This window comes from Aquarana catesbeiana, linkage group LG08 (genome assembly GCF_042186555.1).
Source record: "Aquarana catesbeiana isolate 2022-GZ linkage group LG08, ASM4218655v1, whole genome shotgun sequence".
NCBI lineage: Eukaryota > Metazoa > Chordata > Amphibia > Anura > Ranidae > Aquarana > Aquarana catesbeiana.
In genome coordinates, this window is record NC_133331.1 from 196,376,114 (window position 1) to 196,390,780 (window position 14,667).

Genomic DNA, 14,667 nt, shown 5'->3' on the forward strand with positions numbered 1-14,667 from the left:
GCACCTGTGCCTTGCAGATAAATGCTGCACCTGTGCCTCCCGGACATTCGAAAACACCAAGGTTTGATGGATACAGGCTAAACAGCCCCTGTGCATGTAGCCTAAACAATAATCGTTATCTCTACAGTCTAGAACAATCAATAAATCTACTAGTGTGTATCACTCAGTACTAAAGGTGCAATTCCACCACCTACTGGAATAGAACCTACTGCATCAAAATGACTACCTATTTAAACATAAGTCAAAAAGTGCTTCATAATATCTCTTGTGCAGGGAATCAAACTTGCTTCCCTTTACGGTGTTTAACTTTGTATGGATGAATATCCCACTAACAAATCAACAAGTTGCTTTTTTTTTTACAAGCATTTAAGTGTTCAAAGGTTAGGAAAGAGAAAAAGCCTTCTAACGGTGTAATAAGTTTATTATAAAAAAAACATCAGGGTATCCTAACTTGACATACTGTAAGTGCATCCAGCGCTTTCAGATAATCATATGTAAAAACAGAGTTCTAGTATGCTAGTAAGGGCCCTTTCACACGGGCTTTCCATTCAGGTCCGCCTGTCAGTTTTTCAGGTTGGTCTGATTGGAGCCTCCATTCACTCCTATGGAGCGGGTAATGTCAGCGGTGACATGCCCGCTGACACCACACTGCTATGCGATCCAATCCTGTCTGTGAAATCCAGGTGGATGGTGACCCTATTTTCCATCTGTCTAGCGGATCGGATAGGATGAAAACGGACAGGTGGTCTGTTTTCATCTGATCTCCCCATAGAGGAGAGTGGGGCTCTGACAGGTCCGTTTCAGCACAGTGAGCGGAGACAGACCTGTCATCCTCCTACTCAGCGGGGATCAGCAGAATGATCAGCTGCTGAGCAAGCAGAGTCCATCAAGTGGACAAGCCCGTGTGAAAGGACCCTTACAAACCACAACTATGATCCCGATCCCCAATGTCTCACTCAGTATCAGGCTGAGGGTACCGTCCGACATGTTTTATTGTAAACACATAAAGCTTTGAAATACGTTGGTACAAGCCACATACTGATGTAGACTGGAGATCGGGATCATAGCTGTGTTTTGTTACTTGCTTAGTGCAGCTCTATATACAAAAGCATTTATCTGACAGCTTTTCACTCTAATGCCCCATACACATGTTCGGATTTTCCGACGGAAATTGTTCGATGGGAGCCTTTTGTCGGAAATTCAGACCGTGTGTAGGCACGTTTCCATCGCACAAAATTTGAGATCTGGTTCTCAAATTTTCCGACAACAAAATCCGTTTGCGTAAATTTCGAACATGTGTACACAATTCCGACGCACAAAGTGCCACGCATGCTCGGAATCAAGCAGAAGAGCAGCACTGGCTAGTGAACTTCATTTTTCTCGGCTTGTCGTATGTGTTGTACGTCAGTGCGTTTTTGACGTTCGGAATTTCCGACCAACTTTGTGTGACCACATGTATACAAGACAAGTTTGAGCCAACATCCGTCAGAAAAAAAACATGGATTTTGTTGTCAGAATGTCCGATCAATGTCCGATCGTGTATTTGAGGCATAAGAACATTTTCAGCAAATACAGAAAATGCATGTTGATTTTCCCAGAAACGCAGTGTCCTTGTCACTTCCTGTGAGCTGAACAGAAAGCGCAAACATCTTTATCTGTCATATGTAAACTACTAGTCTTATCAACCCACCACGCAATGGAGATAAACAAAGGCAGACATGTTTGAAGTCCTGTCAGTGTGACAACCATGGCTCCTTCCATAGATACAGCTGAGAAAAGAGTGTAGCCATCAAGATACAGGAAGTGTGTTATTCACAGGATTACTGGGTGAAAATGAAAGGGAAAAAAATGAAAAGATTAAACTAACGCAGCCACCCCATCTAAGGACTGGTAAGCTGCAATATATGAAGGTTTGCTTTTCAGGTTTTGATACGCTTTTATACTACAGGCATTTTTAAATAGATTTTTTTTTTCTTTTGTGACTTAAGCCTTAGGAGTATCTTTTTTAGGCACATGTATAAGCTCTTCCAGTTGATGTTGTAGCTACATGCCTTCTTATGCCATCAGAACATATAGCATCTCCAAAAGGTGTAGTGTAACTCCATCTCAAGATGTTGCAGCTGCTGTAGAAAGCCACGGTTAGGAGCAATACAGCGATATTGAGAAACATGGCGAATGGCATCTGCCAGAGTAAATCGCTGATAAATCATTAGGTAGGCAAGGACCATTGTAGCTGAACGGCTTTTACCCAGAACACAGTGCACAAGAACTTTTCCTACAAAGAAAGTTTAAAACATTTAGATTCAATTTTGCCACACAGCAAGACAGTGCAAAACAGGAGCAGCTGAAAAAGGTTTACCATGTATTATAGAAAAACACATCTGGGAGAGAAACTGCAGTTGCACACCCCAAAACAGTATAGTATGGAAGGGTTCCCCCACTGGGTTTTTTAGCAGCAATATAGTGGAATTCAAAAAACGTTTGTAACAATAAAAAAAATACTTTATTATCAAAAGTATATTCAATATCATGTTGCATTAAAATATGAGCTCTGGTTTTCGAATCAGTACATTTTTACAAGCATGGCAATATACACAATGCAAAAATAATTGTTACATTACAAAATGTCAGCCATATTGAAACTCTAATGCGTTTCGAACCAGTACAGTCATGGTCTTCTTCAGGGGAGTAATTTGCTCTGAGGAAATACATAAAAAAAACCTCAAAACATTTCAAGAAATTTCATTGTACACTAACTTCTATGTATACAGCAATAATAAATTTACCACTGAAAAATGGAATGATTAATCTCATAACCAGAATTGTAAAACTTCCTTGAGTGATCTAGAAGACTCCATGATCTATCCTCCCCAGGAAAGGACACCAACCCAGGAGGGCTTGCAAGAAGTCACACTTTGGATACTCCCCTAGAGGGAACAGATAAGCAGCACCTGCAGTATAATCCCAAGTAAGGAAAACATATAAAAAATAGGATCAGATTCCAAATCCTTCACAGACTAAAACAGTGCCAGACAGATTGTAAAAGTTTTTCAATATTTGTATTAATTGGAAAAAAGTTATATCATATGGTATATAGACAAAACTCCTTGATTAATGTTATCATTGTATTAAAAATATTCTAAACAATGAGTATATATTTATTAATGTGAAAGAATATCCAAAAATAAAAAGAGGATGATGTGATAAAGATGGTGAAGGTGTACTTCAAAAATGCCCACAAACTGGTAATGAAAGTGATATGATGTGCTGAGTAAGAAATGAATTGTTACATAATTAATTAAATTAGTGATGGTATGTAAGCCCTTGATTGACATGTCCCATAGCCGCCCGACACATTCATACGTATTCCTCAAACGTTTTAGAAAAACCCTCCAATCCCACCTCCTGTTCGATAGCTGGCGGGTACTATTTCCCTCAGTTAAGGACTACAGCTATTATTCTAAAGTACATGATGTACTGTATATACTCGCATAGATTTCCTCTTTGTGGACCAGTTTACCCTCCAGCTACTGCAGGCAGCATTCATAGAGAATATTACTATCTCAGACCATGTGCCAGTGTCTGCCACTTCTACCCTGCCACAAGGCACCCAGCGTACATGGTCTTGGTGACTGAATGAAAATCTGTTGGATGACACTGCAGCGGTGGCGGGGGTTTCTGATACTCTTACACATTACTTTAAGGAGAATTCTACTGGCAACGTGGGTGAAGGGATGATTTGGGAGGGACACAAGGCAGTGGTACACTGTGAGCTGATCTCGCAAGGGGCCAGGGGCAAAAGGGCGTGACAGGCCGACTTTCAGAGGGTGGATGCCCTTCAGCAGGCAGAACTCCATCATAAGAATCATGGGGATCCTGAGGCATTAAAGAGGTTGCTGGAACTAAGAGAGCTTTCCTCACGCCTACTGGACCGCAAAGCCTGCAGGCAGCTTTGTTACCTCTCTCATAAATACTATGAGCATGGTAACAAATGCAGTAGGATGCTTGCTAGAGCCCTTCGGAAGTGCTGGGCTCAAACATATGTCCAGAAACTCCAGTCCACTTCTGGAGGGGCGGTCTCGCACTCCTCTAAGATTGCCTCTCTATTCCGTGACTATTATGCAGAACTTTTTTCATTGGATGCTGGTATGTCGCCTGAGGCCAAGGCTTCTAGACAGTCTGACATTCAAGATTATCTAGTAGCCTTTGGGCTCCCCTCCTTGTCAGAGGAGCAAAGGACGGCTTTGAAGTCCGCTGTCGCGCCCTCTGAAATTGAGGCGACAATAAAATCTCTGCCCAATGGGAAGAGTCCTGGTCCTGACGGATACACGAAGGCATACTATAGTACTTTGCTCCCCCTATTAATCCACCCTATGTGTAGTTATTTGAATTCTATAGCCAAAGGAAATTCGATCCCCCCTGAAGCTTTATTGGCTCATATTACAGTTCTTTCAAAAGAAGGCAAGGATCCCGCTTTAGCGCAGAACTACCATCCAATATCACTATTGAACGTAGATGTAAAGATTTTGGCGAAAGTACTAGCGAACCATCTGAAACACCTTGTACCCCACACTGTACACCCAGACCAAATGGGCTTTATTGCAGGCTGTGAGGCACGCGATAATTCCCTCAGGGCTGTCCACCTTGTCCATTGGGCACGCACCAAAGAGGGCTGGAGGCTTAGGTATACCGGATATTAGGAGGTATTATAGGGTTATCATTCTCCAGCAGATATTGAACTGGCATTTTATACCCGATCCAGGCTCTGGGTGTCCCTGGAAAAATGCCTGGCGGGTAGAAACCTAGCTTCCTCTTCCATTCTTCTCCTATACCAGTTAGCCAATATAGGAAAAGTACCTTGCCACACTTCCTGAATGCTGCTAAATGCCTGCTCCCAGTCTACTGGAAGCAGACTCATGTGCCTAGCCAGGAGGAATGGACATGGAAGGTGAAGGAGAATAGGGAATCGGAGGAATGGGTGGCAACTTGCAATGGCACCAGGGAACATTTCAACACTATTTGGGCCCCATGGCTAAAACACACCTCCGACCCGGGGTATACTTCTTCCAGCCTAGATGTCGTCTTATTAGAGCTTGCTGAGCCCCCCCTTAACCGGCTCCCGACCGGCGCACGCCAATGTACGACAGCAGAATGGCACGACTGGGCAAATGGGCGTACCTGTACGTCCCTTTAAATTTGCTGCCGTGCCATTGCGTGCGCGCCGCCGGCGGTGTGCGCGCGCGCTGGCCGGGAGCTCCATGAGTCGGGACGCGGGTCCTGCGGACTCGATCGCCGCGGGATACCCACGATCGCCTCACGGAGAGGACGAACGGGGAGATGCTAAAAAAAGCATCTCCCCGTTCTGCCTAGTGACAGTGTCACTGATCTCTGCCCCCTGTGATCAGGAGCAGAGATCAGTGACGTATCACACGTAGCCACGCCCCCCCACAGTTAGAAACACTCCCCAGGACATACTTAACCCCTCCCTAGCCCCCTAGTGGTTAACCCCTTCACTGCCAGTGTAATTTACACAGGAATCAGTGCATTTGTATAGCACTGATTGCTGTATAAATGACAATGGTCCCAAAAATGTGTCAAAAATGTCCAATGTGTCCACCATAATGTCACAGTCATGATAAAAATCGCTGATCGCTGCCATTACTAGTAAAAAAAAAAAAATTATTAATAAAAATGCTATAAAACTATCCCCTATTTTGTAAACGCTATAACATTTGCACAAACCAATCAATAAAGGCTTATTGCAATTTTTTTTACCAAAAATATGTAGAAGAATGCGTATCGGCCTAAACTGAGAAAAAAAATGTTTTTTAAACATTTTTTGTGGATATTTATTATAGAAAAAGGTAAAAAATAATGTGTTTTTTCCAAATTGCCGCTATTTTTTTGTTTATAGCGCAAAAAATAAAGTTTTCAGTTAAAGCGACGCAGTGCCGAATCGCAAAAAGTGCTCTGGTCAGGAAGGGGGTAAATTCTTCCGGGGCTGAAGTGGTTAAAGGATGTCTTGGTCAGCATAACTCATCCTCTTAGGTCTCTACCCTAGACCTTGCAGGACCACCATCTTCCATACACCTTACTCTCCTTTACAGAGCTGATCTTCCTTCTCTTCTCTCTCATTTTTCATGTCTTTTATTTTTGGGTTTTTATGCTATGTTTTGGATTTGCATATGTTTGCCTAGACCATGCTACCTGGCGGCGATTACTTATTTTACCATCACTGGGTTCACCTCTTTTAAGGGTTGACGCTCCCTCTCCTTTCTGTAACGGAGACGGGGCTCATAATGGCGCGGCGCCTTCCTCCTGCTTGTCCATGGGCTATATGCTGGCCGGAGAGGGTCAGATGGAGGTTCTTCGAACCCCCCTCTCCACTGAGGACATGCAGGATAGGGCATCTGCTGGACCCGGAAACCTAGAATGGCTACTCACTCTGGGAAGCAATGTATAACCGCCTAAACACACCCCTATTAGCCTAGGTAGCCTCTGTGCCAGCCATATAGTTTATTCCCTTATGCATTGGCAAGGTGTTCTTACTTACGTACTTTATTAGATTAAAATCGTATCATCGCATAGTGGTCATGCGGATACGGGATAAGTTACAGGTGCCACGTCTTATATACAATAGTTTAGAAGAGCAGAAAGATATATTGGTGGGCTTAAGACTTTATAGGCACAATAATGAGGGTAATATATGGTTAAAATGTTATTTTATTTCGAAATTATTACATAAAAAAAGGGGGAAAGGAAGATATAAAAACCAATCACAGTTTACAAATTATGCACTCCATACACATTTGGTTGGTTGGTGAAAAAAGATACACAAAACTTATGAAACCAACAAGAGACATGCAGCTTATTGATCTATATAGTTACAGTAAATTTTGTTGAACCAAGCGTTATGTGATGGTGGCAATCAATTTCTGTATGAGCTCGACATGTTGCGCGCCGCATGCGCTTCTTCAGGAGCACAGAATTAGGGTACTGTAATGGATAATACATTTTGTAAAGGAAACAACATCATTTTATGTCTATATATGAACTTATATCTGAACAGTAAAGTAGAGTGGTAAAAGAAAGGCTGTTCTAATATCATCAATGGGATATCCGTCCTGCAATGGTCAGGCGGAGCAAAGGCAATGTGGGGACGGATGTAACATGGTACAAATTAATAGTAGAAGATAGATAGGATGAGTAGTGGAGTATAACGTAAGATGTAGAATCAGGTGGGGTTGAGGTGAAAAATAAGGGAAGTGGGAAGGGAGGAAGGAGATAAGGGTAAAGAAGGGGATGGTGAAAAAGGGGGGGGGGAAGGGGAGGAAGGGGGGAGAGGAAAGAAGGGGGGGGGGGGAACGAGGGGAAGGGGGAGGGGGGAAAAGAAAGGGAAGAGGAAAGATATGGAGAGGGAACAGGGAAAGGAAGGAAATGTGGAAGGGAGGACTAGGGGAGAAGAGGAAGGGGAGGGAAAGCAAGGGGAAGGGGGGGGGAATGGGAAAGGAAAAGGGGGGGGAAAGAGGAAGAGGAAAAGGGGGGGAGGGGGGAAGGGGAAAAGAAGAGGGAAAAAAAAAAAAAAAAGGAAAAAGGGAGGGCAGGGGGGGGAAGAGGGGGGGGGGAAGGGGGAGGGAAGAAAGAGAAAATGCCATGAATAAAAAATGTATGTAGATGTCTATGTGTAAATACAACAGAGAATTTAGCAGGTGGCATATGATGTATATTGTATATTAAAGATGGCATTAGTATTGAATATTAACTTGATAAAGTTAGATTGCACTTACCCTGATAGATTTATAACTATGCTTAGGAAGAGAGAGGGGGTAAAAGCAAAACCACAGCAATCTCCTTAATCAGTGGTAGTAATTCCCAGCACTTTCAGCGGTAATTGTTTGATGGAAAAGAATATGTAATAATTAGAGGCAGACATGGAAGTTGCATCAAAGTGCATAAAGACTTTTATTCCTTAGGAAGCTATTCAATCTGGGCCCCAATCCTGCTGAGTCTGTTAAATCGATAGAAATTGTATTATGAAAATAAGTCATAGAAGGAGCTATAATAGAAGATGGTAGGGATGTAAGCTTACCTGGATATATAGCATCTAACTCGTAAGTGGAGAGGTTGGTGGTGAAAAGCCGCACAGCCGTCCGGCCGCAAGCGACTTATGGTAAGGATAGTACAGAGAGAGACGCCAAGCAGGCGTCTCTTGTACATCCGCCCCGCTTGTAGTCACCAATCGGCGTAGCCGACGTGACGTCATTCAGGCCGGCCGCGGGCGCGTACTGCGCATGCCTAAATCCCCGGCGGACTCCGAACAGCTGACGGAGCGTCGGGGATAGAGGAGGCAGTCGCGTCCTGGTAACCCAGCAACCAGGGCGGACCCGGAGCCGCCACGTACACTCCCCATCTCCCACAAAGGGCTAGATGGCTGACGATGCAGGGAGGGGGAGAAGGCGGTACCACTCCAGCCGTCCCCGCAAAGCAGAGATGCCGGGAGGTCCGCCACCAATAACTCGCCCCTCGGTGCAATCACACAGACGCCCGCTTCCAGTGGAGGAGGAGGGGGGACATGGCGCAGCCGCAAGCACGCCGAAAAGGTTGCCAAGGGATACCAAATGCGCCAACCATCTACAGGGTAGAAGTGGCGCTGGGCGGCCGCACATTGCCCCTAGTAACCCCGCCATGAACATGCAGGGGGGGGACAAACCCATGGCGATAGTACAGCCTTTTAAAGAAAATAAAAATAAAAGTAAGCAAAAATAAGTCACATTAATATAATATATAATAATAATTGACAATGAACGGCATGAAGGAATCATTACAACAATTGAGTTGAAAGGGGAGGGATGAGGGGAGATAAGATGTGACGGGGCAGGGAAAAGGGGGGATAGGAGTAAGTTGAGAAGGGAGGGTAGGAGAAGGTTAGGAACTTACGCCTAAACTGTGCATATATTGGAGTTGTTGAAAATATGTCAGTTGGTTTACATAATCTGAAAGTGCATAGGGAAAACGTGTGAAGAGTTAGCCAAAAATTGGCTAAGAAAGAAATACCATCTCATTTCAATTAGTGAGTAATGACAGCTAAATATATTGGTATTTATCCCATATGACCCGAAAGGTCCAAAAGGATAAAAATATGTGAAAAATATAGAGTGGTAAACAAGCCCGGAATAAATGGGTTGAATATGTTTAAAGAAACGGTTTGTAGGATTGGGCTTCGTTGATCCCAGGGGGGAAAGTGGCCCCTAGGCGTTCAATCCAAAGGGTTTCTTGCTGGCATACTTTCTTGTCCCAATCTCCACCCCTGGGATCTGTTGGGATTACTGTTAACGCAATAAACGAGATGAGAGAGGTATTAAATTTGTGGTAGAGGTCAAGGTGCCTACTGACTGCTGTCACCATTTTCCCTTCACCAGAGTAATAAACATGGTCCCTGATTCTGCAGCGTAGATGTCTAATAGTCTTTCCTACATAGAATGCGCCACATTGACATAGCATCAAGTATACCACTCCTTTTGTATCACAATCTGCATAGAATTTAGGTGTGAATTTTTCTCCATTGGGTAATGTAAAGGAATTTCCTTCTTTAATCCACGGGCAAAAGGAACATTTGCCACATTGGGCCATTCCTAATTTGGGTTGTTTTAGTTTGGGAGTGGTGACGAAGTGGCTTGAAGTCAATTGGTCACCTAAGGATCTTGTTCGTTTGAATGTAATTTGGGGAGAAGGGCTGATATATTTGTTTATAATGGGGTCCTCCTGGAGGATTGGCCAATGTTTCTCAAGTATGTCCCTGAGTTTTTGGTGTTGTTGGGAAAATTTAGTGATAAATCTTACTGGGGCACTAATAGAGACATCTTTCTGCTTAAAGAGTAGGGAGTTTCTTGACTGGCGGATGGCTTTGTTGTAAGCGCTGCGTAGTATGGTTTTATTATAGCCTCTTGCTAATAATCTCTGGCGGAGCGCCCAGGCTTGAGATTTAAAATCCTCTAGATGCGTGCAGTTGCGGCGTAGCCTGAGATATTGTGCATATGGTATACTTTTGATAAGTGATCTAGGGTGGGCACTTGTCGCATGCAGTAGGGTATTCCCTGCCGATTCCTTTCTAAATAAGGTGGTCGCTAAACAATTCCCTTGGTCTTTAAAGATGGTTAAATCTAGAAAAGTTATTTGATTCAAGTGGGCAGAGGTGGTAAACTTGAGATTCATCGAGTTGTGATTGATCATCTGGATGAAATCATCCAGGAGATTATGGGTCCCTGTCCACACTAGAAAAATATCATCTATATACCTCCGCCATATGAGGATCTGGTCAGTGTATATAGTCAGGTCCTCATTAGAAAAAATGTTGCGTTCCCACCCCCCCAGGTACAGGTTGGCGTAGGCCGGTGCACAACATGTGCCCATAGCCACACCCTGTACCTGGAGGAAGTGGGAATCTTTAAAACAAAAATAGTTACGAGTAAGTACAAATTTAAGCAATTCCAAGATGAATTCACAGAATTCCCAACTATAATGATCTTGTTCTCTTAGAAATGTGCGTGCCATCCCGATGCCCTGCTCGTGTGGGATGCTGGAGTATAGTGCCTCCACATCCAGTGTCACGAGGAGGGCATCGGGAGGGACAGGCAACCCCTCTATTTGTTTCAGCAGATCAAGTGTATCATGGGTGTAAGAAGGAAGGCTTAATACATGTGGCATTAGGACGAAATCTATAAGGCGGCTAGCATGTTCGGAGAGAGAGCCAATACCGGAGACGATTGGTCGGCCAGGAGGCCTCGTAGGGTGCTTATGTATCTTCGGTAGGGCATAAAAAGTAGCCTCTTTGGGTTTTTTGACATTAAGGTAGTTATAGGTATCTTGGTCAATTAGGCCCTTTTGGAAGGCAGCACCAATGGTCTCCAGGTATTCTTGTTTGAATTCTAGGATTTGTGTCTCAGGTAAACGGCAATAGCAATGTTTATCCGCTAAGATTTTAGTCACCATGGATTCGTAATGTGTTTTGGTCAACAGGACAATATTCCCTCCTTTGTCCGCAGCTTTTATTTCTAGGTCTGGATGATTTTTTAGAGCTTGGATAGCTAGTTTTTGGGAATAAGAGAGGTTTCCTGAGGTTGCTGACATGGTAATTTCTTTTATATCTTTTATGGTTCCTATAAGGAAAGCCCAGATATGTGAATTTGTAGTTAATTCTGGAAACCGTTGTGATTTGGGTTTGAATTTTTTGATGTTAGATGTATGTGGAGTGGGTGCCATTGTCTCTTGTGAGTTACATAGTTACATAGTTACATAGTAGGTGAGGTTGAAAAAAGACACAAGTCCATCAAGTCCAACCTATGTGTGTGATTATGTGTCAGTATTGCATTGTATATCCCTGTATGTTGTGGTCATTCAGGTGCTTATCTAATAGTTTCTTGAAGCTATCAATGCTCCCCGCTGAGACCACCGCCTGTGGAAGGGAATTCCACATCCTTGCCGCTCTTACAGTAAAGAACCCTCTACGTAGTTTAAGATTAAACCTCTTTTCTTCTAATTTTAATGAGTGGCCACGAGTCTTGGTAAACTCTCTTCTGCGAAAAAGTTTTATCCCTATTGAGGGGTCACCAGTCCGGTATTTGTAAATTGAAATCATATCCCCTCTCAAGCGTCTCTTCTCCAGAGAGAATAAGTTCAGTGCTCGCAACCTTTCCTCATAACTAAGATCCTCCAGACCCTTTATTAGCTTTGTTGCCCTTCTTTGAACTCGCTCCATTTCCAGTACATCCTTCCTGAGGACTGGTGCCCAGAACTGGACCGCATACTCTAGGTGCGGCCGGACCAGAGTCTTGTAGAGCGGGAGAATTATCGTTTTATCTCTGGAGTTGATCCCCCTTTTAATGCATGCCAATATTCTGTTTGCTTTGTTAGCAGCAGCTTGGCATTGCCTGCCATTGCTGAGCCTATCATCCACTAGGACCCCCAGGTCCTTTTCCATCCTAGATTCCCCCAGAGGTTCTCCCCCCAGCGTATAGATTGCATTCATATTTTTGCCACCCAAATGCATTATTTTACATTTTTCTACATTGAACCTCATTTGCCATGTAGTCGCCCACCCCATTAATTTGTTCAGGTCTTTTTGCAAGGTTTCCACGTCCTGCGGAGAAGTTATTGCCCTGCTTAGCTTAGTATCGTCTGCAAATACAGAGATTGAACTGTTTATCCCATCCTCCAGATCGTTTATGAACAAATTAAATAGGATTGGTCCCAGCACAGAACCCTGGGGAACCCCACTACCCACCCCTGACCATTCTGAGTACTCCCCATTTATCACCACCCTCTGAACTCGCCCTTGTAGCCAGTTTTCAATCCATGTACTCACCCTATGGTCCATGCCAACAGACCTTATTTTGTACAGTAAACGTTTATGGGGAACTGTGTCAAATGCTTTTGCAAAATCCAGATACACCACGTCTACGGGCCTTCCTTTATCTAGATGGCAACTCACCTCCTCATAGAAGGTTAATAGATTGGTTTGGCAAGAACGATTCTTCATGAATCCATGCTGATTACTGCTAATGATATCGTACGTATTACTAAAATCCTGTATATAGTCCCTTATCATCCCCTCCAAGAGTTTACATACTATTGATGTTAGGCTAACTGGTCTGTAATTCCCAGGGATGTATTTTGGGCCCTTTTTAAATATAGGTGCTACATTGGCTTTTCTCCAATCAGCTGGTACCATTCCAGTCAGTAGACTATCTGTAAAAATTAGGAACAACGGTCTGGCAATCACTTGACTGAGTTCCCTAAGTACCCTCGGATGCAAGCCATCTGGTCCCGGTGATTTATTAATGTTAAGTTTCTCAAGTCTAATTTTAATTCTGTCCTCTGTTAACCATGGAGGTGCTTCCTGTGTTGTGTCATGAGGATAAACACTGCAGTTTTGGTTACTGAAGCCCCCCGATTCACTCGTGAAGACTGAGGAGAAGAATAAATTCAATACCTTCGCCATCTCCCCATCCTTTGTAACCAGATGTCCTTCCTCATTCTTTATGGGGCCAATATGGTCTGTCCTCCCTTTTTTACTGTTTACATACTTAAAGAATTTCTTGGGATTTTTTTTGCTCTCCTCCGCTATGTGTCTTTCATGTTCTATCTTAGCTGTCCTAATTGCACCTTTACATATCCTGTTGCATTCTTTATAAAGTCTGAATGCTGAGGATGATCCCTCAACCTTGTATTTTTTGAAGGCCTTCTCCTTTGCTTTTATATGCATTTTTACATTGGAGTTAAGCCATCCAGGACTTTTGTTCGCTCTTTTAAATTTATTACCCAATGGGATACATTGGCTAATGCCCTTATTTAATATGCTCTTAAAGCAAACCCATCTCTCCTCCGTATTCTTTGTTTCTAATATTTTATCCCAGTTTATGCCTTTTAGCAAGGTTTGTAGTTTAGGGAAGTTGGCTCTTTTGAAATTCAGTGTCTTTGTATTCCCTTTATGTTTCCTATTTGTGTGATTTATACTGAAACTAATTGACCTGTGATCACTGTTACCTAAATTTCCCCGCATTTCCACATCCGTGATCAGGTCTGTATTGTTGGTAATCAGTAGATCCAGTAATGCTTTATTTCTAGTTGGTGCGTCTACCATCTGACCCATAAAATTGTCCTGCAAGACATTAAGGAACTGGCGAGCCTTAAATGAATGTGCGGTTCCCTCCGCCCAGTCTATGTCTGGATAATTAAAATCCCCCATTATGATAACACTTCCCATTCTTGCTGCTAATCCAATTTGTGATAGGAGATCCGTCTCCACTTCCTCCCTCAGGTTTGGGGGCCTATAGCATACTCCCAGTATTATTTTCCCCTTAGCTTTATCCCTTTGGAGCTCTACCCATAAGGATTCCACCTCCTCTCTAGCTCCCTCAGTGATGTCATCTCTCACATTCACTTGTACATTATTCTTGATATATAGGCATACCCCTCCCCCTTTTTTACCCTCTCTATCCTTGCGGTATAGGGTATACCCTTGAATGTTTGCCAGCCAATCATGAGAGCTGTTGAACCAGGTCTCTGAAATTCCCACAAAATCCAAATCCTCCTTGTACAACAGTATCTCTAGTTCACCCATCTTGTCCGCCATGCTCCTGGCATTGGTGAACATGCCACATAGTTTAGACTGGTCACATATTGTCCTCGTATTGGGTGTTTCGAGATTGCAACTAGGACTTGCTACTATACTCACCTTGTGTTTTTGTGCTTTGGTTAACCTACCACTAATGCCCCCAATACTACCCTCTGAAATATCTTCCGCGCTGGCTATCTCTGCCTCTGGACCCTCCCCCCCATCGCCTAGTTTAAAAACCCCTCTAACTTTTTGGCCATCTTCCTTCCCAGCAGATCTGCACCCTCCTCATTTAGGTGCAGTCCGTCCCTTCTATAGTACCGGTTACCAACTGAGAAGTCGGCCCAGTCCTCCAGGAACCCAAACCCCTCCTTACTACACCAGCTCTTCAGCCACTTGTTTACTTCCCTAATCTCCCTCTTCCTTTCTGGTGTGGCTCGATGTACCGGTAGTATTCCTGAGAATACTACCTTGGAGGTCCTTTTCCTCAATTTAGCTCCTAAGTCCCTAAAATCGTTCTTTAGGACACTCCATCTGCCTCTGACTTTGTCATT

The 14,667-nt window shown here is 43.5% G+C and overlaps 1 protein-coding gene across 1 annotated transcript in view; it reads right to left on the reverse strand.

Annotated features, from left to right (window-relative positions):
• Positions 1-400: 400 nt before the first annotated feature.
• LOC141106722 (uncharacterized) overlaps positions 401-14,667 on the reverse strand; it is a 59,701-nt gene continuing 45,434 nt past the window's right edge. Inside the window, exon 6 of the mRNA XM_073597656.1 lies at positions 401-2,275. Coding sequence (XP_073453757.1) covers positions 2,064-2,275 — 212 coding nt within the window. The 3' untranslated portion in view covers positions 401-2,063. The remainder of the gene's footprint in view (positions 2,276-14,667) is intronic.